Source organism: Phocoena phocoena, chromosome X (assembly GCF_963924675.1).
Source record: "Phocoena phocoena chromosome X, mPhoPho1.1, whole genome shotgun sequence".
Taxonomy (NCBI): domain Eukaryota; kingdom Metazoa; phylum Chordata; class Mammalia; order Artiodactyla; family Phocoenidae; genus Phocoena; species Phocoena phocoena.
In genome coordinates, this window is record NC_089240.1 from 84,716,526 (window position 1) to 84,741,488 (window position 24,963).

The 24,963-nt window shown below is 40.3% G+C and overlaps 1 protein-coding gene across 1 annotated transcript; it reads left to right on the plus strand.

Annotated features, from left to right (window-relative positions):
- Positions 1-8,880: 8,880 nt before the first annotated feature.
- Positions 8,881-24,844, plus strand: TNMD (tenomodulin). Its single transcript, XM_065900772.1, has 7 exons — positions 8,881-8,970; positions 9,136-9,267; positions 18,384-18,524; positions 18,732-18,833; positions 22,027-22,180; positions 23,819-23,985; positions 24,466-24,844. Exons 1-7 carry the CDS (start codon positions 8,923-8,925, stop codon positions 24,673-24,675), a joined length of 954 nt encoding a protein of 317 aa, XP_065756844.1. The 5' UTR covers positions 8,881-8,922; the 3' UTR covers positions 24,676-24,844.
- The last annotated feature ends 119 nt before the right edge of the window (positions 24,845-24,963 follow it).

The window sequence follows — 24,963 nt, forward strand, 5'->3', positions numbered from 1 at the left end:
TGATTTGCATTTCTATAATGATTAATAATGTTGAGCATTCATTCATGTGTTTGTTGGCAATCTGTATATCTTCTTTGGAGAAATGTCTATTTAGGTCTTCTGCCCGTTTTTGGATTGGGTTCTTTGTTTCTTTGATATTGAGCTGCATGAGCTGCTCATATGTTTTGGAGATTAATCCTTTGTCAATTGCTTCATTTGCAAATATTTTCTCCCATTCTGAGGGTTGTCTTTTCATCTTGTTTATGGTTTCCTTTGCTGTGAAAAAGCTTTTAAGTTTCATTAGGTCCCATTTGTTTATTTTATTTTATTTGTTTTGCGGTACGCGGGCCTCTCACGGCTGTGGCCTCTCCTGCTGCGGAGCACAGGCTCCGGACGCGCAGGCTCAGAGGCCATGGCCCACAGGCCCAGCCGCTCCATGGCACATGGGATCCTCCCGGACTGGGGCACAAACCCATGTCCCCTGCATCGGCAGGCGGACTCTCAACCACTTCTCCACCAGGGAAGCCCCCCATTTGTTTATTTTTGTTTTAATTTCCATTTCTCTAGGAGGTGGGTCAAAAAGGATCTTGCTGTGATTTATGTCATAGAGTGTTCTGCCTATGTTTTCCTCTAAGAGTTTGATGGTGTCTGGCTTTACATTTAGGTCTTTAATCCATTTTGAGCTTTTTTTTTGTGTATGGTGTTAAGGAGTGTTCTAATTTCAGTTTTTCCAGCACCACTTATTGAAGAGGCTGTCTTTTCTCCACTGTATATTCTTGCCTCCTTTATCAAAGATAAGGTGACCATATGTGCATGGGTTTATCTCTGGGCTTTCTATCCTGTTCCATTGATCTACATTTCTGTTTTTGTGCCAGTACCATACTGTCTTGATTATTGTAGCTTTGGTGAAAAACTGAAACCATTTCCACTAACATCAGGAACAAGACAAGGTTGCCCACTCTCACCACTATTGTTCAACATAGTTTTGGAAGTTTTAGCCACAGCAATCAGAGAAGAAAAGGAAATAAAAGGAATCCAAATTGGAAAAGAAGAAGTAAAGCTGTCACTGTTTGCAGATGACATGATACTATACATAGAGAACCCTAAAGATGCTACCAGAAAACTACTAGAGCTAATCAATGAATGTGGTAAAGTATCAGGATACAAAATTAATGCACAGAAATCTCTTGCATTCCTAGACACTAATGATGAAATATCTGAAAGTGAAATTAAGAAGACACTCCCATTTACCATTGCAACCAAAAGAATAAAATATCTAGGAATAAACCTACCTAAGGAGACAAAAGACCTGTATGTAGAAAATTATAAGACACTGATGAAAGAAATTAAAGATGATACAAATAGATGGAGAGATATAGCATGTTCTTGGATTGGAAGAATAAACATTGTGAAAATGACTCTACTACCCAATGAACTGTACACTTTTAAACGGTGCATTTTTATGTTATGTGAATTATATCTCAATAAAATGATCCAATTTTTAAAAAATAGAATTGGACAAGAGATATTAACAAGCAATCTACAGAAGAAATACTAACAGGACTACAATTAAAATGAGAGGTAAGGGCTTCCCTGGTGGCGCAGTGGTTGAGAGTCTGCCTGCCAATGCAGGGGACACGGGTTCGTGCCCCGGTCCGGGAAGATCCCACATGCCACGGAGCGGCTGGGCCCGTGAGCCATGGCCTCTGAGCCTGCACGTCCAGAGCCTGTGCTCCACAACGGGAGAGGCCACAACAGTGAGAGGCCCGCGAACCACACACAAAAAAAATAAAAATAAAAAGAGGTAATATTTTCAGCCTAAATCCAATGACTGCCACCCTTATAAGGAAAAGGAGATTTGGAGATATGCGGATCCACACACAGAAGGAAGAAGGTCATGTGAGGACAGAGGCAGAGATTGTAGTGATGTAGCTGCAAGCCAAGGAATGTCAAGGATTGCCCAGAGCCATGAGAAGCCAGGAAAAGGCAAAACTTGTGACAGAATAAATTTTTGTTGTTTCAATCCACCAAGTTTGTGGTTATTTACGACAGCCCTAGGAAACTAAAACACCCTACTAAGAATCTATCCCACAGAAGTGCTTGTAGAAGTGGGCAAAGATATTTACAATGTACTAGTGGGCTTACTGCAGCATTCTTAATAATCTCAAAAAGCTAGAAGTAACGTAAATGTCCATCCATAGGTAACCATTAAATGAATTACAGTACATTTCTTTGTATATGGAATATTATTCAGCTATTAATAGAGTTCTTGTATTGACAAGGAAGGATATCTGTGATATATTTCTAAGTGGCAAAATCAAGTAGCAGACAAACATGAATGTTTTTGTAAGATGATATATTTTTACGATTATTAATACTGTACACATACACACATACATGTATATGTGAGTGTGAATTTTCACTTGAAGAGTAGGGATATAAAATAATGCGCATTAAAGTGTTCATGGTTAATTCTGAGGACTTGCAGAGGTGGAGAAAAACTTTGATTTTTTTACTTTCTACTTTTGATAGATTATTTGCCAGTGAGGATGTACCTCTTTGTAATGGAAAAAATTTTAAACACTCCTTCCACACTACAATTCTTTCAGTTGCTCAAACATTCCACCCTCTTTCACATTTTCAAGGTTTTGTCCATGATTTCCCTCTGCCTGGAACACTGTCTCTGTCGACATCTTCGCCTGGCTATTCATCTGGCAAGTCTTGATTTCTTTGTTACTTTCTCCTGGAAGCCTGCCCTGAGTACCCTTCCCCTCCCTATAACCTTGCAAAGCTGGATTATACACCTATATGACTTTGCTCACATTATTCTTGCAGCCCAAGATTCTCTTCCACACTCCCCCCACCCACCCAAACCCTATTTTTAACAGCCTTTTGACCTTGCAGAGGCTTTTTACAGAGTTCACCACTGCCATCTTTGTTAAACCTACAGTTCTCTTGGCTTTTCTGATACCTCAGTGTCCTCCTCTATCAGTTAACTTCTAATACTGGAATTTCTACAATGAAATCCATCCAGATAAAGGATGAATGGAAGAGACCATGGTGAAAAGACCAGTGTAACCCACAATGCCATAGACAATGGAGCAATATCGACAAACTCCTGAAGGAACAAAAGTGTGCAAGAATTTTCTATCCTATCTGTTTGCCCTTCAACAGACAGATATTCTCAAACATGCCAAAATTCAAGAAATGCAACACTCATGAGGGCTGCTTAAAAAAAAAGAACTAGTAGCTGATAAAATCTAAACAACTAAGAGATATATCAAAACAAAGAACTCAGGAATAAAGTAGCTGTGATAAAAGGAGTAGTGGTAAGCACTGAATTCATTTACACAGAGAAGCAAGACCAAACAACTTAGAGAATTCTAGGTGGAGAACAGAATGTAAATGTTATAAACTATGAGAAGGTAAAAATAATAATATAGCTAACAAAAATCATGAGTTGTGAGGGGAAGTGCATTTCACCATATTTCATAATGATAACTCATTTCCTCATATTTATAATAATAGTTTATTATGTACCAGGCACTGTGTCAAGTATTTTATATGTATTAACTCCTCTTTTATTCCTCACAACCCAATGAAGTAGGCACTTTTTAATCCCCATTCTAAAAATGAGGCACATAGAGATTAAATAATTTGCCCACCTTATAGCTAGTAAGTGGCAGAACTGATCTTAATCCAAGCAGGCTGTCTTCAGAACCCAGGTTCTTAACCAACTACCCACGGAATCAGTCTAACACTATCAAAAATTAAAACATGGAGATAAAAATATAATAACTATAACCTCTTTATATTTTCCAAATCTTTGATTTTAACTTTAAAATAGCCTTTCAGAGACTACTGTTTCTTGAGGGGGGAGAAGCATTTATCTGAAGTTTATCAACTTCTTTACTTTCACTTTGATTTATTTTTCTTTTGTTCAATTTCATACTTTTTTTTTTGCGGTACACGGGCCTCTCACTGTTGTGGCCTCTCCCGCTGCGGAGCACAGGCTCCGGACGCGCAGGCTCAGCAGCCATGGCTCACGGGCCTAACCGCTCTGCGGCATGTGGGATCTTCCCAGACCGGGGCACGAACCTGCGTCCCCTGCATCGGCAGGCGGACTCTCAACCACTGCGCCACCAGGGAAGCCCAATTTCATACTTTTTAAAAGAGCATGTATACTATTTCTATTAAAATTTTATATCTATCCATTTCTCAATCCTTTATAATAAAAGTGATGTCCAGAATAATGTTCATTAATCTTAGTAATTAATGTTTATGAACTGTTAATATCTGCAAGATTGCAAGTAAGCACTTTAAATGGATTACCTCAGTAAGTTATCACAGCAATCTTATAGTTACTATTTTTATCCTCCTTTATTCAGATAAGGAAATTAAGGCACAATAATGGTTATTTCTGGTTAGTACAGGTTTGGAGGTATTTTCTCCCTCTTTTTTTCACTTCTCTATATTGCTTGCTTATTTTATAATAAGTATGTATTTTTTAATAAAAATGTGAAAACCATTCTAAAAGTATATTTTTAAATAAATAACTCTTGAAGATTCCCCAATTGTCAGTCTTGAGCTTTTTTCTCCTTCTATTCTGCACTCATTCTCTAGACCATATCATCAACTCCCATAGCTTTGAATACCATCCACAGGCAAATGGCTCCCAAATCTCTATATCCACTCCAGGGCCTGTCTTCTGAGTTCCAGACACATAGGTTCAACTGCCAACAAGACATCTCCTCTTGTATGCTTCATAAACAGCTCAAATTCAACAAATTCAACTCATCACCCCAAACTGGTCTTCCATGTTTCCTAATCCCAGTGAACAGCACCACTCTCCACCCAAATGCACAAACCAGAAATACATGAATCATTTTTTTATTCCTCCCTTTCTCTCACCCTGTGTATCCAATTTATCACCAAGTACATGCTATCTCTAAAGTATACCTCCGAAATCTGTCTACTTCTCTCCATCTCCACTACCACTTCCTTACTCCAAGCCACCATAATCTCTTGCAATTACCTTCTAACTGGTCAACCTTTAAAAATTCTTGCTCCCTTACAATTCACCCTTCTCACAACAGCCAGAGAGATGTTAATAAACATAAAAGGAATTGTGTATCTCCCCTGCTTAAAACCCTTCAATGAATTCCCTCTGTTCTTAGAATAAACTAAGAAACCCCTCACCCTTTGTGGCAGAAACTGCAAACTACCTACCCAATATGTTTCCCCTTCTATAATAAAACCAGGATTCTTTTAGGAGTAGTAATAGGCTGAGTTGAAAATAAAACCTCCTCATACTACATTATAGCTAGGGGCAGCCATACAACCCAGTTCTAACTAATAGATAAGCGGAAATCTGCAGGATAGGGCTTCCAGGAAAACTATTACTTTCCTGATGGAAAGAGACAGACTTAGCTGTCACATGTCTTTTGCCCTTTTCATTCTCTCCTTTTGCTGCCTGGAGGTAAAACAGCCATCTTGGAAGCATAAAGATGGAAGCCATGCTCAAAGGATCATAGAACAAAAAGATGGATGCTTGGGTCCTGAAACTTGTATGAGTCCTGAACTGCTGACACTGAGGCTCCTTTATGTCAGAAAAATAAACCTCTTATTTTGTTAAATCACCATAACTTGGTTTCTGTTACATGCAGCCCAAAACAGTCCTAATAGATACAATCTTGTATGATATGGTCCCTGCCTACCTCTTCAGCCTTATCTCAAGCAACTCTCCTCCTCATTCACTATATTATCACCACACTGACTTTCCTTTTACTCTCCAAACACAACCTCTTTTCTGCTTCAGGGTATTTGCACGTGCTGGTCCCTCTGCCTGGAATAATCTTTTCCCACTCTACACCAGCTAACTTCTACTCATTATTTAGGTCTGAGCTTAAGGGACATCTCCTTAGCATGGACTGCCCTGACCACTCCCCCCACCAATCCAATTTAGGTGCTTTCATAACACCTTAAACATTTCCTTCTTACGATGTTTCATAATTTATATTTTTTTATTTATTTACAAGATTTTTTCCTTTTAGTTTAACTTCTGTCTCCCCAACTAGACTCTGAGCTCTATAATATCAGGGACTGTGCTGGTCTTCTCCACTACTAAATACATATCTAGCCCCTATAAAAGTGCTTGCCACATAGATTGCTAATAAATGAACAATCTACTGAAATTTTGAGTGCTTTCTGCCATTTTCCCTGCTCTCCTGAAACAGATTTAATCACTCCTTCTATGCGTCCATGGCATATTGATTTGACCTCTATTTTAATTTAATCTTTTTAACAAATGAGCCATGTTTTAAAGGATCTCAAAGTCTTCTCAGAAGAAAAACACGGCAGAGATGAGATCAGGGAAGTCTTTCAGGAGCTGCTAATATCTAGGCAGTATTTTGAAGGCTAAATGAGAATTTTCAGGTAGACAAGGGGAGGAAGGGAAACACAAGCAAAGAATATAGCATGTGAAAATGCCCTGTAGAGTAAAATAGCAGAGGGTTCTCAGAATCACTAAAGCATAAGGTGTAAGGAAGGCATTGGAAGCATAGTGTAACATTGTTGAGGAGGTACCATCTAACACAAGAAACATGGGTTTCTTCATAAGACTGCTCTCATAGCTTTCTTTTTCTTTTTTTAAGGTTGGCCAAAGAATTGTAGAACAAATAGAACCATGATTTATATTTTATAACTTCCATAATCAACTTCATGCATGAACATGTCAGCAACAGTTAGAAAATTATTTTTCTTCAAGATATTAGGATGTGGATGAAGCCCCACATACATGCTCCATGACTCTGCCCAGGTAAGATACCCAGTTGGCTCCATCTATGGAGGAAATTGTCCAAAATCAAGGCTTGGAGGGATTAGGCAGAGTCAAGACCATGAAGTGCCTATGAGATCACCATAAGTAGCTTTGATTTAATAGACAATGAATAGACACAGAGGATTTTAATCAGGGGAGAGATTATCCTCAGATTTGAGCCCTAGAAAAGATCATCTTGAAGGAAGTGGATTGGAGGCAAGAAAACCTGTTAGGACTCTATTGCAACACTAAAAGTAACTATGAGAACCTCAACTAAGACAGTGGAACTTGAGGATAGAGAGAATAAGATTGGGAAGATAATTCAGAGGCAAAATTGACTGGATTTAATAATTGATTAGGCATGGAGGCCTAAATAGGCAAGAGAAGAAGAAATCAAGGATCATTTGGAGGTTTCTATTCTAGAAACTGATCATCATGCCATTTAGTGAGAGAGATAATGTAGAAAGAAGAGTATATTTGGAAGGAGAGATAATTAATTCCATTTGGAACATGTGGTATTTGAGGTACCTCTAGGATATCCAAATGGGGATGTCTAGCAGGTTAGATAGACCCATGGGTCTGGAGCCCTAAGAGCAGCCTGGGTTAGAGATATGGACTTGAGACTCATCAGAGAAGATGACAACCTAAACTAAGTCTTTAAAAGTCAATATAGGGAGAAAAGAATGGCTTTGATAGATGTAATAATTTAGAATCAAAACTACCTGGTCACTGATTGGATAAGGGAGTGTGACAAAGAGAGGAGAGTCTAGGACAAACCACAGGTTTCTGGTTTTGGAGACTGGGAGAGTAATGGTTCCACTGTTACGGACTGAATTGTGCCCTTCCCACCCACCCAAATTCATATGTTGAAGTCCTAATGCCCATTATTTTTTAATGTGACCGTATTTGGAGATAGGGCCATTAGAGGGGTAATTAAGGAAAAATAAAGTCGTACAGATAGGCCCTAATCCAATATGACTGGTGCCCTTATAAGAAGAGGAGATTAGGGCATATACATGCATAGAAGGGGAATACCATGTGAACATGAGGAAAGCCATCTACAAGGCAAGGAGAGAGGCCTCAGAAGAAACCAACCCTGATCTTGGACTTCTAGCCTCCAGAGCTGTGAGAATATAAATTTCTGTTGTGTTATGGAAGCCCTAGCAAACTAATTCAGCCACCAAGCAAGATTAAGAACATGGGAAAGAAAGTAGGTTGGGGGAAGGGGTTGTGAAAAGAAGAAGGGTTTGATGTGGGACATGTTGAGTTTTGAGATTCCTGAGGTCCATCGAGGCAGAGATATTCAAATGGCTTTGAAATTCGAAAGACAGTGGAATTATAGATACAGATTTGGAAATCATTGTTATATAGGTGATATTTTAAATTGTGAGAGTGGATGAGATCATCCAAGAAGTGTATATATAGAATGAGAAGATCATCAAAGATAGAACCATAAGGATTATCAACATTAAGGAACAGATTGAGGAAGAGAGCCTAGGAAAGGAAAATAAACAGAGAGAGAGAATGAAGAGAGACAGAAAACGTATAATTAACCTTTTAAATCTTGTTTCTGATTATAATTAGTTGACTACCTATTGATCTCGGTCCTCAAAGAGCTTTAACATAGTGAAGAAGGCACTACCTTATTCATTCCTGAATCTCCTACACCAAGCACAGTGCCTGCAATAAATATTTGTTAGAGCAAATGGAATTGAAATTAGAACTTCATTCCTCTTTTTTTGTTTTGTTTGCTTATTTCTGGAGTGTGCAGTGTGTGTTGCCACTGATATTTTAAGTTCATAGTGAAAAATAATTTCAATGTGTCCTAGGCTTGGTCCCCTTCCAAACCAACCCCCAGGACAATAGTTTTCATTATAACCTTCTGTCTTTGCCATTCTGGATGGAATTCTGTGCACAGAAGTTATATACATATATGGGTATATCTATGTAACAAATTGCAGCACAGGAGCCCCCTGGGCTCCCTCAGGCTCTGGTATGACATATTTGAGCCATATAAATTCAGCTTCTCCTCTGGCATCTGTTAGCCGACTCACTTGCAACTCCACCTCAGCAGTGGTCTCTTAGTCCTCTCAAAGCAGGGAAAGAGTGCTGTGTGCTGAGAGACCATGGCAAGGAATCCTCCAGAGAACTGTGAGGACTGTCACATTCTAAATGTAAGTTGATTCATATTTTTATTCCCTTTTGAGCAGAAGCATGGCTTCACAGATTTATCATATTGCAGTATGAACATTAAAAAGTGAAATCAAGTGACTTTGAATTATGGCTTGCAATTTTAAGGGCTATTGTGTATTGTTTTATTCTCTCTGTTCTTTGCTTAGGCAGAAGCTTCTAAATCCAAGAAGATATGTAAATCACTTAAGATTTGTGGACTGGTGTTTGGTATCCTCGCCCTAACTCTAATTGTCCTGTTTTGTGGGGGCAAGCAGTTCTGGCCTGAGACACCAAAAAAAGTGAGTAAATGAACATTATTATCCAGTGTTTCTGTTTTGAGTTTGATTGAATTTAATTAGTGATTGACATATATATTACTCTGAAAATGAAAGTCATTAAGTTCTTTTTGTGTATATTTTTTGGTAGTATGAAAAACTCAGTCAAGGCTTGCTCTCTCTTTTTTGCCTAATTATTTTGGTAAAGGAAAAATATGTTTTCTGCATTTTGGTTAGTAATGATAAGATGTAGAATTACCCATTCTTTTATTATGTTTTATAAGGAGTTAAGATTCCTCACAGAAGCAAAATTTTTACTGTAAGAAAAAATACTTTCCATCTTTCTTTCAATTATCTGGACAGAAACTGATGGAAAAGTAATTATACTACCACATAAGAAGAAACCATGAGAAATGGTAGCAAAGGATTTTCAGGGATTATGTTTCTGACTTAATGAATCTGCTGTGAGGACAGGCAGCAAACTCCTTTTCAGAAGGAGCAATTCTCATACCTGAATTCATGTTTATTTGTGACTCAAAAAAGAGAACCAAAAAATCTAGAGCTTTTCAGCTTCTCACGAGCCACAGTCGTTGGTGTCCCACTGAAATAGTACTGCTACAAGGTAGAAAAGTGACACCAAGTCATTAATCACAGATATCATGCTTCTGATACTATGGTTATTTGGTGAAGCTTGGCTGCATTGTAGTTGATATTAGTGTACCTTAGTGTTATTGTTACTCCCGGGCTCACACACAGTGGCTAAGTTTAGATGTGACCCAAAGAAAATCATAGTCCCTTCATGCCAACAATTTCCATTTGAAAGAGAATTAATAAATGTACAAGCTATAAACGGTTAAGATGGTTTTCTGGCTTTGCTACATTTTTCTCTCTGCATGTGGGATGTTGTTGTTGCTACCATTATTATTAATTTGTTGTCATGGGTTGCTCATTTCTATTCGATAACAGACGTAGGAAGGGAAAGGCAAAAATCCAGGAGGGAGGATAAAATGCAAGAAGATAATGGATTGGTATGAACCATTAGGAGTCAAAGGAGTGATAGGAGCAGAGAGGAAAGAATATGGATCAATGAGGAAGGAGAGGCAGGGGGTGAGGAAGTGTAGAAAATAGAAAATCAAGTGGACAAGTGTCCAAAAGAAAACAGAGAAGTAAGGCATAGCCACCTGTGGATTCTTCACCTCTGCTACCATACCCACTTTCATTTAGTACTAGAGACTACCTTATCAAGTTTAAGTCAGAAGGAGAATGAATAGCAAACTTTGTTTACTTGCTTTTTTATTTATACCTTGTTCCAGAAAGGATTTCACGCATCATCCAATGCCTATAGTTAGCCCTTTCTCTTATCTCTCCCACTGCTTTCTGCTTCTGAACTGCTTACTGTTCACATATCTTTCTAGAGAAGCCACCTATATTCAGACTAGCAAGGTGGGCAAAGTAATTGAGATCAGGAAAGAAACAGCAAATGACTAAGAGTGCCAAGATGCATACCAATCCAATTCTGCTATTACTTAGCTAATTCCCAAGGTAACATGCTGTCCCACAAATTGAATCTTGGATCCTCTTGACAATTACAGATGGGTTAGAGGAGAATAAACCCTTTCATCCTCCATGGCCATAATGTTCTTAGCTGGGTGTAGTAGGTAGCTAGCCCTTCTGACCACCCATACATGTTTGCCTGAACAAGGGGCCAGATGGTTTTTCTAGTTTTATTTTAGCCATTGGAATTGCAAATTCTATTTTGAAAAAGTTTATGTGTTTTTCTAAACTTACAATGCTATTTGTCTCGGTGCAACTATAAATGACTAGGTGGGGACCTTGCTTTTATCTAGCAAGGTGCCAAGCTCACTAACAGAGCCCATGGTCACCTCTGCTTCTGTATTATATCGTCTTTGATTCTCACTCCAGTTCACTTTTTAATGCATTATAAGGAGCAACCCTGTGATTCCTCAAACCAAATGTAAAAATGAGTCACTGCATGCACAGAAGAGGTGAAGTATGCTACCAAATAAAGTTTATCAAGAACCAAATCTCTCAAGAAGTAATCCGTTTTAGGATGTGATTTTTAGCAAAGGGATTCTCAGAAATGAACAAAATCATTACAAAGTAATCTGGTAAAAGACGATAAATAGGTGTCTCCTGGGGCAAGTTTTTCCACCATAAACAAAGGTTGTTTGTTCTCTGTTCCAATGGGGAGTTACAATTTACTGCCTTTGATATTTAAGTCCTGGCCTTCCCCACAAGACCAGGCTGGGTCCATTGCAAACTGAGGAACCAGCTGGAGATGTGGATGCTCCACTAAGCCCACTACCTTTAGTTCCCAGACAAAAAGCCCCAGGGAACATCTGTTGTTTCCAATGGCTAGGGCTGCCAATAAGCCTGCCTCAGAGCTGACTTATGATTGCTGGGAAGTGAAGAGTAGTCAGATTGGTCTTGGAAGAAGATTTGCAGAGGAAAAGGATCCAGGCATCTTGCACAAATTAAAGAGGCTCCCCTAAAGAGTATGGCCTGGCAAGAAACAGCAGTTAGCAGATTAAAACCCAGGCTCTTCTGGACTTTCCTTTACAAGCCTGTGGGACCTGTGGGGACTCTTGGGGCCCTTGGTGGAGAGAACCGGTGATACTGCTGTGCTTATGGATGACAGTGATGTGTTTGGCATCCCTTGACTTTCTCCAAGTTCTTAGCATTTGCTCCTCTAGCCTCCGCCACACATCCTTTTTAGTTTGCTTTTGACATCTGTTTATAATTAAGTGTTTATTTAACATTCCACATCTGGTGTTGACATTTCCATGCCAGTAATTTCCCCCCTCTTCCTTCTATTACCTCCCACCTTGGTGGGGACAAAATATCCAGATTCTCTCTTTTTTTTCTTTTTCGGTACGCAGGCCCCTCACTGTTGTGGCCTCCCCCATTGCGGAGCACAGGCTCCGGACGCGCAGGCTCAGCGGCCATGGCTCACTAGCCCAGCCGCTCTGCGGCATGTGGGATCTTCCCGGACCGGGGCACGAATCTGCGTCCCCTGCATTGGCAGGTGGACTCTCAACCATTCCGCCACCAGGGAAGCCCTAAAATATCCAGATTCTTGATCTAAAACGGGGGCGGGGGGAGAGAGAGAGAGAGAGAGAGAGAGAGAGAGAGAGAGAGAGATGAAAATAAAATGAAACAAGGAAGACTAACTTTGGGAGAGCTGTTTCACTCCCTTACAGGCTACAGATCCCCAACCCACAGCCACATACAGAAGCCACTTGAGCTGAATGAAAGCCAGTCCATCGAGTTCTGTATTCAGCTTTCTCAACCAAGCAGAGGACATATTCAGTCCCAGAGATTTTGAGAGAGCATCACAAGACTTCACTTTCAGGCAGTGACTGCCCAGACATCTTTGAAGCAGATTCCCAAGGGAAACATTCTTGCTTAAAGCTCCCTGTATTACACATTAAACCTGAAACAATCAGAAATCAACTCCCCAGCTAATTCATCCAACATAGAGAAAACAAGTCAGAAAAATTCCAGCCTTTAAACCAATAGTTGATAGATGTAACACAGACCTTGTAGCCTATCCCTTCCAATCCTTTGTAGAATGAGGCAGAAGAATAATAAACTAAATTAATGAAATGCTGCACTTCCTGCCATATATAGGAACCGCCTGGTGACTTTAGGGCTATTTTGAAAGGCTAAGTCCTAAAGCCCACACAGCAATCCACAGATTCCTGGGGATGTCTCCTCAACTTCTGCATACTACCAGGATGAGATGAGAAGGGGTAGGATATGTGGGCATCCATCTGGCCTCCCCCTCACCTCAACTGCAGATGACCATTAAAAGAGTTTTACTCAAGACTGCAAGCCCAACAGCACTCTAGGCTGAAAATCTTTTGCTCAGAAAAAGCACTTTCTTGCTAAGTCTGGATTGGGCTTTCCTGTGCCTATTTCTTTAAGTTGGCCAGAGACCAACTCTCTTCACTTATCTTCACTTATCTTTTCACTTATCTTCACTTATCTTTCTTCACAAAGATACAACTTTCTTCCCCGAGTTCCCTGGGCTTTCCTACACAGCAGTTTGATAGGTAAAATGTGGGTCTGGAGAAGCACTTCATTCCCTCAAGGGAAGAGACGGAGATGGAGCTGAAACCTCTTTAGCAGGGGGACTGAGCATCACCAGATGGTGCCACGTCAGCGTTTTTAAAAAGACTTCATTTTATTTTCCTCTCAAACCATTTCAAGAGCAAAGTCCACCCTTGTCCAGCCACTGTCACGGGTTAGCTCTTGGTCTCAGCTGCCAAGGGGCAGCATCGATTATGTAGAGTAGGACTCCGGCTACTAGGGGCACATTCGTATTCAGTCTCTTCATTCTCCTAAGGCATTTGCTGGGCAACTTACTTGGTACCAGCCAGAAAAAACCTAGGTCTTCAAAGGGAGCTGTCCTTCAGTGGCTGAGAGTGGGATTGGGGCTACTGTAGGGAAAGCGGCCCAGGAAATCAACAGGTAGTAGCAGTCCAACGGTTCAACCTGACAGGTGTTAGCCAAATCTGAACAGAATTGATTTGGTCAAACTACTATATATAAAATAAATAAACAACAAGGACCTACTGCATAGTACAGGGAACTATATTCAATATCTTATAATAACTTATCAGGGAAAATAATCTGAAAAAGAATATATATATATTATTATATATATTATATATATGGATAACTGAATCACTTTGCTGTACACCAGAAACTAATACAACATTGTAAATCAACTACATTTCAATTTTTTAAAAAATTGATTTTGTCAACTATTCAACATTGCATTTGGCAATGGGTGAGAGATAAAGATGGGAACTGAGCCTCCAGAGACACTTGGTGACTTGTCCAAAGTCACACAGCTTGTAAGTGGCAGAGTTGAGGCTAAGACTAGAACCTGGTCTAGAGAGTCTTTTCACTATTCTTCAGCTGCATTTAAGAATAAGGAGTGGTGAGGGTAGTGGGTAGGGAGAAACTTCCAAGCCAGCTTGAGGATCTAGATCAGGGCTCCCCAACCCCCAGCAGGTACTGGTCTGTGGCACCGGGTGGTACAGCAGGAGTTGAATTACCGCCTGGACCATCCTCCCCCCACCCCCGGTCTGTGGAAAAATTGTCTTCCACGAAACCGGTCCCTGGTGCCAAAAAGGTTGGGGACTGCTGTTCGACATGAAAGAAATGGGTTCTTTTTCTTTTTGAAAAAGAGGAATGTCTGTGCTGCCTCTGCCAGTTCTTTTTCAGGACTGAGAACTGGTGACTGAAGATGCAGGAGTCCAACTTTGCATAAGAAACAATGTGTCTGCTCTGTGTTGGTTAAAGAAATACCCAGAGGCCCTTTAATTCCCACAGGCTAGGTTGGTAATAATATAATACAATGCATTCCCTTCCTTTCCTTCCAGCCTAACACCTGCTAGCCAGCTCTTCTGAGCATGTATTTCACCTTTGGAGAGTGTACCTCATAAACAGACAGTAAGAAATGAAGGTGGAGAGAAGAACATCTAGATTAATCATAGGCTTCAAAAAACAAACCTAAGCCAAATATCCTCAAATCCCTTTCAGGACAAGCTAAAGCTACCTGCCCCGAAACAGATCCATCACACTGAGGTCAGAGGCAGCTTTACTGTTTATAAAAATCTTTCTTTTCTGATCTCAGAGATGGTCACAAATTGAGGCCAGAAAACACAGCAAACTGTGAAAGGAGGATGTTAGGGCTCATTTGCTGCCTGAGTGGAGAATTTAACTGGACTGAGGAAAGAATTCCTGACCAGGGAAGAGAAATGAGTTTGTGTTCTCTCCACGTTTTGTCAGTGTGGTCTTCTTACATCCCTCACTCCTTGGGGTTCACCACGTATCTATCTCGTTTTACTTCTGAGTCATATTCCACCCATTGGTTTACCTGTCCAACGCCAGTGTTCTGGACCTTCATAGTTGAGACCAGCCTTATGTGTGGATGGACTGGGAACCCATTTGAGTGCTGCTGCAAAGATGCCCTTGCCCTTAATATATCTCTTATTCCTGGTGCCATTGTGCTTAAAAACCACCATTAGTAATTCATTCCTTTGAGTTAAGTATTGCACTCATTTTTTTTAACAGACAAACACCCATCACTAATACCTTAGTGTGAGATCAGTTGTCAGATTGATTTCTTCTTTGATATAAGGTACCTGAAGCACCATGAGATTCCTAGATGTCTAGATAGGAGACAGAGGAATAGAGGGAGATGGAAAGAGGAGGAAGGGCTACGAAGGTACAAAGAGGGCAGGATATAAAAAGAACAGAAAAGGGAAGCTAGAAGCACCAAAGATTAACTTGCCCTAATGTGCCGGTTTGGTGGAAGTGTACTTCTCATCATACTCTGTCCTTCCTGGAATAAAGCTGAGTTGGAGACAGTCTGAGATGAACTACTGGGAGCCCACTCACACTTCTCACAGACCGGTCATCCTTCTCTGCTTTAGTTTGCACCTGGAGTGGACAAAACCATTTATTCCCTCATCTCCAGAAAGACCCTCAGCCCCTGAGCCAATGAGCTTAGTAGACAGAAAAGTACTTCTGAAGCCAAAGGCATGAGTTCAGTCTTCATATGGGCCAGTGAAGCTTGCATAGCCATTACCCAGGCAATGTGCTCCACAGGGACCCGGACGAGACAGTATGTCTGGATTTGCTCAAACCCATCCCTAAGCAGTCCAAAGTGGGCCACCAGCATCATCTTCCTAGACAAAGGACAGTCTGTTCCAAAAGGGCACCTTTGATAGTGAATTCCATCTGAGTGAATATATAGCTCCCTACCCCCCACCCAGATTTTACATATAAATGAAGTCATTCTGAGCCCACTACCATTACAGCCAGAAAGGCAACATGCTAGTGAATGAATACAATCAGAATGGACCCCTCCTCCCCTACCAAAAAAAAAAAAAAAAAAACACCTCTTTGAAAGAATGCTGAAAATAATCAAGATCTGCTGAGCTTGGCAGTTTCCAATAGTTTTCATCTAGCAAGGTGTCCAAGTGAAGTGCATTGCCAACAGTGCAGGAAAACTCATTCCACAGAAGTACACTGAAATCCTAAATGTCACCAGTATGGTTCCATAGTCTTCTACCAATGATTGAAAATACAGCCTGTATTTTCCCTTTTGCCCAGGTAGGCAGTGTTCCAACTTCCCCTAGTCTCTAACCTCATTTTTCCGTGCAATAATCCATCAGTTGTGCTACTGATGAAACAAACACCCCACCCCACCCCCAATGACTAGTGGTGTCGACATTTGTCTCAACAATGGATAGTATTTCTAAAGAAATTCCCCCCTGTTGGGAGATCTGACAAGGCTGGATCTGAAATAGATGCCTCTCTCCTCTACTTAGGTCAGGCCCACTGAGAGCTCAATTTGTTGCCATAGGTAGAAGTTTCTCAAGCTGGCTGCAGAGCTGGAACTGAGGACAAATTTATAACTAGAAGCAAATAGCAAGTCTAAAGGAATTTTCTACCTGTCACAAAGCAGGCCAGACTTGCTGTGTTAACTCTGCAGTTGCTGGAAAGTTCTAAATACTGTTTTCCTTCCCCTTTAAAAATATGGTCTCTTAAAAGACCTTGCCAATGCTCAAAACCTCTCTTTAGGAAGATGAGAATTTGCTATTGGTGGGGAAAAGGTGTTCAATATATACTTCAGCTCTAACCATGTCCAAGGCACTGTAGGGCAGCAAAAAGGTAAATGACATTGTCTCTTGTTTTCCTATTCAGCGACTACATCAACTTTTCACACTTGAAGTAATATTGCTTCTACAAACCGTTCCAATTTGTTTTTCGACTTGAGGTGGGGAAAATTTGACCAGGTTATACTAACATTCAGTCACAGATACCGGCAGACATTTAAAAACAACCCAACCCAGCACAAGCAATACAAGACTGCCACTGGGAACAGTATCATTAGAAAGCAACAATGACCCTGTAGATGACTTGCTTTTTCAGGTTTTTAGTTTACCAAATGTTTTTCATAAGGAAAAATGAGAATGAAAAAACTCGATAGCCAAAGGCCTCCTAACAACAGGGATAAGATAGACTTCCACATGGCACCATCAGGTCTGGCCTGGTTTGTGACAGGTAACAAATTCCTTTAGGTTACTTATTTGCTTCTAGCTATAAACATGTCCTCAGTTATAAGTAATGGGCTTATTAATAGACTGGGATACTCTATGGGACTGGTCCTTTTGGCCCTTAGAAAAATTGTCTTTTTTAGAGGGTAGGAGAGAGTCTGGGGTTTTGTTTCAACCACTCAAAAGCAACCTGATATGCAGCTTTGCCAAGGTGATCTTCTTGGGAGACTCCATATTACATAGTGCATATTACAATTCACAGCTGTTGAATTCTATATGCAGGAGAATCTGGAGAACTCGAAGTCAGCTGAATCGGGTTTGGAAAAGAAAAATCAGGAATCAACCGAATGAATTTGGTTAGCCCATAACAGAAAAGGTTAGGGGAAGGCAGTAAATGTTTCCTGGAGCTTAAAGGACAAAAGGAAGCCATTGAGGTCAGGGTAAGACGATTATCTAATGTTCACCAAGGAGAATGGTCTTCAGAGTTTTCAGAGTCTAAAAAGTACAGATCCAAGACTCTTGAGACAATATTAAATGCCTGGATGGATAAGATAAAGAGCAATGCCTAAGCATTCTAAATCTGTTCAAATCTCTTTCTCAGCCCTAGTGAATTTCACAGCGCGTGAGTGGGTGACTACTGAGTACTTAGAAAGGGAAGTGGTAGCTTAAAGAAGCAGTATAGGTTTTTGGTGATTCCTCTGCTTACCACAAGTGGAAAACACCTTACAGGCTGCTTGCAAAATATCATTTGCTATTTAGTCAAGGCTGCCAAGAAAACTGTAGGAATTCTTAGTAATTAGTTCAGCAACTTGGCTTGAATACAAAATACTGGCTCTGAAGGGATCCCCATATCAGCTCCAGTGCCAAGAAACACCTCACTTTAATCTCGAGTCTCAGAGAATTCCCAACGGCAAGCTGCTGAGATGGTACCTCTCTGCAAAGGCTCTGGAAAAAGAAGGTGCTCCAGATATTACCCAATTAAAGTGTCTTATGAAGGGACATACTGAGTATCTTAGAGCTTGTTTTCCTCTGTTCTCCCAGACATATGACATGGAGCACACTTTCTACAGCAATGGAGAGAAGAAGAAGATTTACATGGAAATTGATCCCGTGACCAGAACTGAAATATTCAGAAGTGGAAATGGCACTGATGAAACATTGGAAGTACATGACTTTAAAAATGTAAGTTGGATATTTTCCCTCTAAAGCTTCCCATTTAAAATATTAGAACATTTGAGTCAAGTTAAAAATAGCCTGTAGCCTCCATTTAATTTATAAGACAAAGCTTTCCCTTTGAATTCAAATTTTGCCAGCCTGGGCCCCTGACAAACCATGAAACTCATTAATTGTGGCTATTTCAGGAAGTTTTATTTTTTGTCTGTTTTATAGGGATACACTGGCATTTACTTTGTAGGTCTTCAAAAATGCTTCATCAAAACTCAGATTAAAGTGATTCCTGAATTTTCTGAACCAGAGGAAGAAATAGATGAGGTATGTAAGAAAAATAATAGTAATAGTAAAAGCCATAATTTATTGGGGGCTAACTCTGTGTCAGACATTGTACTAAATGCTTTACCCTCATTTGATTCTCACAACAACCCTATAGACAGGTACTATTATCATCCCCATTTTCAGATGCAGACCAAAAAGTGACTTGTCCAAGGTTACACAGCTAGTGCAGAGCAGATTGGGATCTTGAACTCAGGCCTTTCAACAAACCTAAAGTTCATGCTTTTAAGTCCAACGCTGTACTTTTATACCCGGGTAACCATTATGTACATTTGCTTCCAAACCAAAGATTTATGGTAAAAGGGGTGAGCCGGAGGAACAAAACCAATCCTGCCAAAGATAAAGTCCTGAAAAAAAGTCCCAAGGCCACCTGGATCCTTGCCACTTTTGTCACACTGTGACATTCACCTATTCTAAAGATTTTAATTCAACACTACTATATATAAAATAGATGACCAACAAGGACCTACTGTATAGCACAGGGAACTCTACTCAATATCTTGTAATAACCTATAGGGAAAAAGAATCTGAAAAAGAAAAAATATATATACATATATATATATATATATATATATATATATAATATAATATAACTGAATCACTTTGCTGTATACCTGAAACGAACACAACATTGTAAATCAACTATACTTCAATAAAAAATTAAATGAAAAAAGATTTCAGTTCATTCACCTTACCATTTTATGCTGGGCTGCTAATAGAATAATCCACCTTTAACACATCACTAGGAAAGACAAAAGTAAAGAAGGTGAGAACTACAGTATAATACAAATTCTCTGAAAGCACACTCCCAGGCCATGGTGAGGTAACCTAGGGCAGCGGTCTGCAACATTTTTGGCACCAGGGACCGGTTTCATGGAAGACAATTTTTCCACGGACTGGGGACAGGGCATTGTTCAGGCGGTAATGCGAGCGATGGGAGCCATGGGGAGCAGCAGATGAAGCTTCACTCGCTTGCCCCCCGCTCACCTCCTGCTGTGCAGCCAGGTTCCTAACAGGCCCAGGGGTTGGGGACCCCTGACCTAGGACACCAATGCAATTGCTGAATGGCCGCTATAGGCCTAGTGGGAGATGGAGGATTATTGCCTAAAATACAGCCATCGGTAAGGCCCAGGAGACTTAATTGTTCCCTGAATATCCTGACTGTAATTATGGTATGCTGCTATCTATGACAGCCTACCTCCACTGTAGCCAGAAGAAACAAATATTGGGTTGGGTTGATTTGTTTTAGTGTTTAACTGGCAAATCTAAACTGAGATTATGCCAATGGCACAGTGGCCACTCTATATACTGTAAATACCTCTTTCATTTTCTTCTGTCTCTCCCAGGTTCTTTTTCACTTTTCTCCTGCCCAGCTCTTTCCATGTTAATTTTCATCTACCCATTTATCTTTTTCTTTTACTTTTCTTATTCTGGGGGGTGAGGTGGTGTGGGGATCACTTTTTTCTTTCCATTACCCAAGTCTCAGGGTTGTCACTGGCTCCCACAGACATGATATTAGTCTCCTCATGTCCAGAGAAGTTACAGACCCTGGTTCCTAGAATTTCTAAGAAAAAGAAGATTTCCCCCAAAGACGATGCTCTGCTCCCAAGGTCTATGGCAAGTGAAAAGTTTTGGAGATTTTTTTTAATAAGCCTAATTTGGATGCATCTGAGGAACAGAACAACTTCCAGGATATTAGGGGCAAAAGTAAGATGAAAGGAGAATCAAGAAGATAAAAAGCTATTATACCCAATATCATATGCTGCTTTTTACAGAAAATAATGTAAGCATTTGAGAGAGTAGGGCCAGCCAGCAATGACTTCCCAAACTGATACAACAAGATTTATTTTTCTGAAAAAGTTAAAGGCTGGGACTTCCGTGGCAGTCCAGTGGTTAAGACTCTGTGCTTCCACTGCAGGGGGACTAAGATCCCACATGCGGCATGGCAAAAAAAAAAAAAAAAGTTAAACTCATTTTGGCCCAATTTATTCTTCAGTTAATATTGTCAGATTGTCTAAATACCACAAGTATTCATCTTGCTTTATCTTCAAGAAAATCCTATTTTTTTTATTCAGGCTACAGATTTTTTTTATGAGACAAATTTGTGGTCCTGAATGACAAAAACCCTCTTATTCTGCACTTCCCTCACCACTGTATCCATACTTTGTACATGTTAAAGATGCAGAGCAGGTATATAAATAGCCCTGATTTTGCTAACAAATCTAGTCAACGTACTAACCTCATTTTATACAGTCCCTTTCAATGCATCCCAAGTCTTTACAGACTCAAGGGCAAAGGAGCTAAGATGAGACTTTTAAGTGACTAGGAGAAAAATTATACAAAGCCATATTTCAAAGAATAAAAACACTGAAATCATAAAGCTAGAAAGAAACAAAAGAGAAAAGGAAAAACCTTATTAAAAGTAGAGGAAAAAAATGTCAAAGCCCAGGAGACAAATGATTAAGAGCTAGGTACACAAGACAACTACTTCCAACACTAGAAACAGAAGAGAAGGGGGCATTCTTGACAATATAAGAGAGGCTGCCTAAACAAAAAACATTCTGTGAGACAAATTCTAAGCACCTAGAATGAAAGGAGTAAAATAGTAGTAAGGCCAGTGAAGTCACAAGTTAGACCTGACTTTGAAACAAAGTATCTTTGGTACTACAACTATACCATTAACACACAGTCTTGTAAAACCAAAATATTAGGTTCTGTTGCTACTTAAGTGATTTCACCAATTTGGATTATAGGAGTGTTTTTCAGCTTGAGATCAAATTCAGCTTGCAATCCTAGTCATAAACCTAAAACAAGGCAGGCACTCACAACATCCATTTAAAAGAAAGAAAACAAATGTAAATCACTCAGGGTTCCAGAAGCCCAAATTAAAACATACATGGCCCAGTGGGAGGCCCAGAAAATGATGGAAAGCCTTCCTGACTTTAAGGGAAATGGTAGCCGAGAAGGCTCCTGTTTCAGTGAGCAGCCCTACTGTTAGATGGGAGAGGGAGGGACCATTTGTTAACTCTCCCAAGGGCATCTACTTCACTGGGAGCTCTGGGACTGGAATTATTATTCAGACTCGAAATATGGTATTTTCCAGGATCCCATAATGTCTCACTCATTTTATTAATTTCTCTGCCTATCCCCACCCTGAACTACTTTCTTCTCTCAGAATGAAGAAATTACCACAACTTTCTTTGAACAGTCAGTGATTTGGGTCCCAGCAGAAAAGCCTATTGAAAACCGAGACTTTCTCAAAAATTCCAAAATTCTGGAGATTTGTGATAATGTGACCATGTATTGGATCAATCCCACTCTAATAGCAGGTATGGCCTCCTTCTCCTCCTCCTCCTCTGTCTTCCAAAGTCAGTAACATTTCCAGCATTCAGAGACTACACTTCTAGGAAAACAAATGATCAGCTTATATCTTCTTACATGAAACTGTATATGCTGACTGCCAGTGAGGAGGGAATTTTTCACAGCCAAGTTATAAATCAGATAAATTAATGCTGACAGGCTTTTAAATATCCCAGCAAAGGTAACGCCACCTTAATGTGAGTAGTGATAGTGAAAAGCTAATCTGTCTCTCTTTGCACATCTATATTCATTGCAGTCGGGCTACCAGACTATGGCTCAAACCACTGTGTACCCAACCCAAGAACAGAGGAGAGAAGAGCCAAAACAATGCTCTGTTGTCTCAAGAAGGATTTTCTATGTCAAATGGTGGCATCCTCCTCGGATGATAGGACAGTCACTGCAATACAAATTTCTTTGTGGCTATTTTAGGAACCAGTATAAAAGTAATTGGGTGCTAAAGGTCCAGAGTAAAAGACTCCAGCTCTCAACTTCCAGTCAGCCCATAGAGAGGGCAAAGTCCCTGGACATCTTATTCTGCCCACCTAGTATAGAATTTGGCCTCCCTCATTCTGGACAGCATAGATTACTACATTTCCCAAGAAAGAATGCTCTAACCAATGCGGGCATCTATTGGTACTCTTTGGCCTTAAAAAAAGGCAACTAGGGACTTCACTGGTGGTGCAGTGGTTAAGAATCCGCCTGACAATGCAGGGGACACAGGTTCGATCCCTGGTCCGGGAAGATCCCACATGCCACAGAGCAACTAAACCCGCGAGCCACAGCTACTGAGCCCTAGTGCTGCAACTACTGAAGCCCATGCGCCTAGAGCCCGTGCTCCTCAACAAGAGAAGCCACCGCAATGAGAAGCCCACGCACTGCAAGGAAGAGTAGCCCCCGCTCCCCACAACTAGAGAAAGCCCACTCGCAGCAACAGAGACACAACCAGCAAAAAAAAAGCAACTAAGTGCAATTACTACAACTTCTGCTTCAACATTCTTCTCCTAAAGGACGTTAGTGGTAATCATGATGAAATCTGAATAAAGTCTGTAGTTTAGTTAATTGTATTGTACCAATGCTAATTTCTTAGTTTTGATCATTGTACCATGGTTATGTAAGATGCTAACATTAGGGGAAATTGGGTGAAAGGTATACAGAAACTCTGTACTATCTTTGCAACTCTTCTGTAAATCTAAGATAATTTCTAAATACCAAGTTTAAAATTTTTTAAGACAGGAAAGAGAAGGGATGAGGAAGGAGGACAGAGGGCACTGAATCAAACCAGGCAACCAAAAAAATATTTACTGAGCATCTGCCGTGGGTAAAATCATTGTGGGAGACACCAAAGTCCCCTGCCCTCAGTTTTTAATTTAATATGCTAATAAGGCAAAGCAGTAAGTGATGCCAAATGAGCAAAGAAGTCTATGTACATGGGAATGGTCAAATTTCTTTTAGAAGATCTCCATAAGATATCAGCTGCAGGAGCTTGGAAAAGTGGTTCATTCATGCCTAAATGATGGCAGTGAGAAGACACAATGAAAATCTCTATCCCCAAATGCTAGTTCCCCAAGGAAAGCAGTTGTGTCACAACTTTGTGTTTATTACCTTAGTTTCAGAGTTACAAGACTTTGAGGAGGATGGTGAAGACCTTCACTTTCCTACCAATGAAAAAAAAGGCATTGAACAAAATGAGCAGTGGGTGGTCCCTCAAGTGAAGGTGAAGACCCGTCACACCAGACAAGCAGCAAGCGAGGAAGAACTCCCAATCAATGACTATGTGAGTTCTGTTCACGTTTTTCTGGTTAGGGGAAAAACAAAGAGCCTTCACGAAACTCACTACCCCTCAGATCAAAGTCACTGAAAGGATAATGGTCATTGTTTTAAGAAAAAAATATTTAAGAAGCTTGGAATCCCTAGAAGACTTGTTCAAAATCAATCTTGTCAATCTCCTGTAATATACAATAATGGAAAGGAATATGAAAAAGAATATATGTATAACTGAATCACTTTGCTGTACAGCAAAAATTAACACAACATTGTAAATCAACTATACCTCAATAAAGTTGTTCTAAAATTTTGTTAATTAAAAAAAATAAAATCAATCTTGATCTAATCCATTGATGTATCTCCAAGATCAGGCTCAGGAACTTAATTGCTCACCAGTCCCCAACTCCTACAGTCTTATACTCCTCCCCAGCTTGGCAGACCTCTTCCTAGTGAACCTGCCCCTTCCAACACTGGCTTCTTCTTCTTTCAGACTGAAAATGGAATAGAATTCGACCCCATGCTGGATGAGAGAGGTTATTGTTGTATTTACTGCCGTCGAGGCAACCGCTACTGCCGCCGCGTCTGTGAACCTTTACTAGGTTACTACCCGTATCCATACTGCTACCAAGGAGGGCGGGTTATCTGTCGTGTCATCATGCCTTGCAACTGGTGGGTGGCCCGCATGCTGGGGAGGGTTTAATAGCAAGTCTGAGCTCAAGTGCTTAAACTTCTGGCAGCCAACATATAATAAATGCATGCTATTCAATGAATTTCTGCCTATGAGGCTTTTGGCTCCTGGTAGCCAGCACTCCGGAATTACTTGTAGGTAATTCTTCTCTTCATGTTCTAATAAACTTCTACATCATCATTAATGGCCTGATTGCTGCTGAACACACTGGGTAAGTGTTTGTTAAGAATATTCCCTACAACTGAAATGGAGCAGATCCATCTCACACGGAAGACAACAATAAAAACTTGCATTTCATCA

Excerpts from the sequence above, each read along its gene's own strand:
- TNMD (XM_065900772.1), top strand. The coding sequence starts at position 8,923 with ATGGCAAGGAATCCTCCAGAGAACTGTGAGGACTGTCACATTCTAAAT. Across the intron at positions 9,268-18,383 it reads GGCCTGAGACACCAAAAAAA|ACATATGACATGGAGCACAC; the intron begins GTGAGTAAATGA and ends CTGTTCTCCCAG. Across the intron at positions 23,986-24,465 it reads AACTCCCAATCAATGACTAT|ACTGAAAATGGAATAGAATT; the intron begins GTGAGTTCTGTT and ends TTCTTCTTTCAG.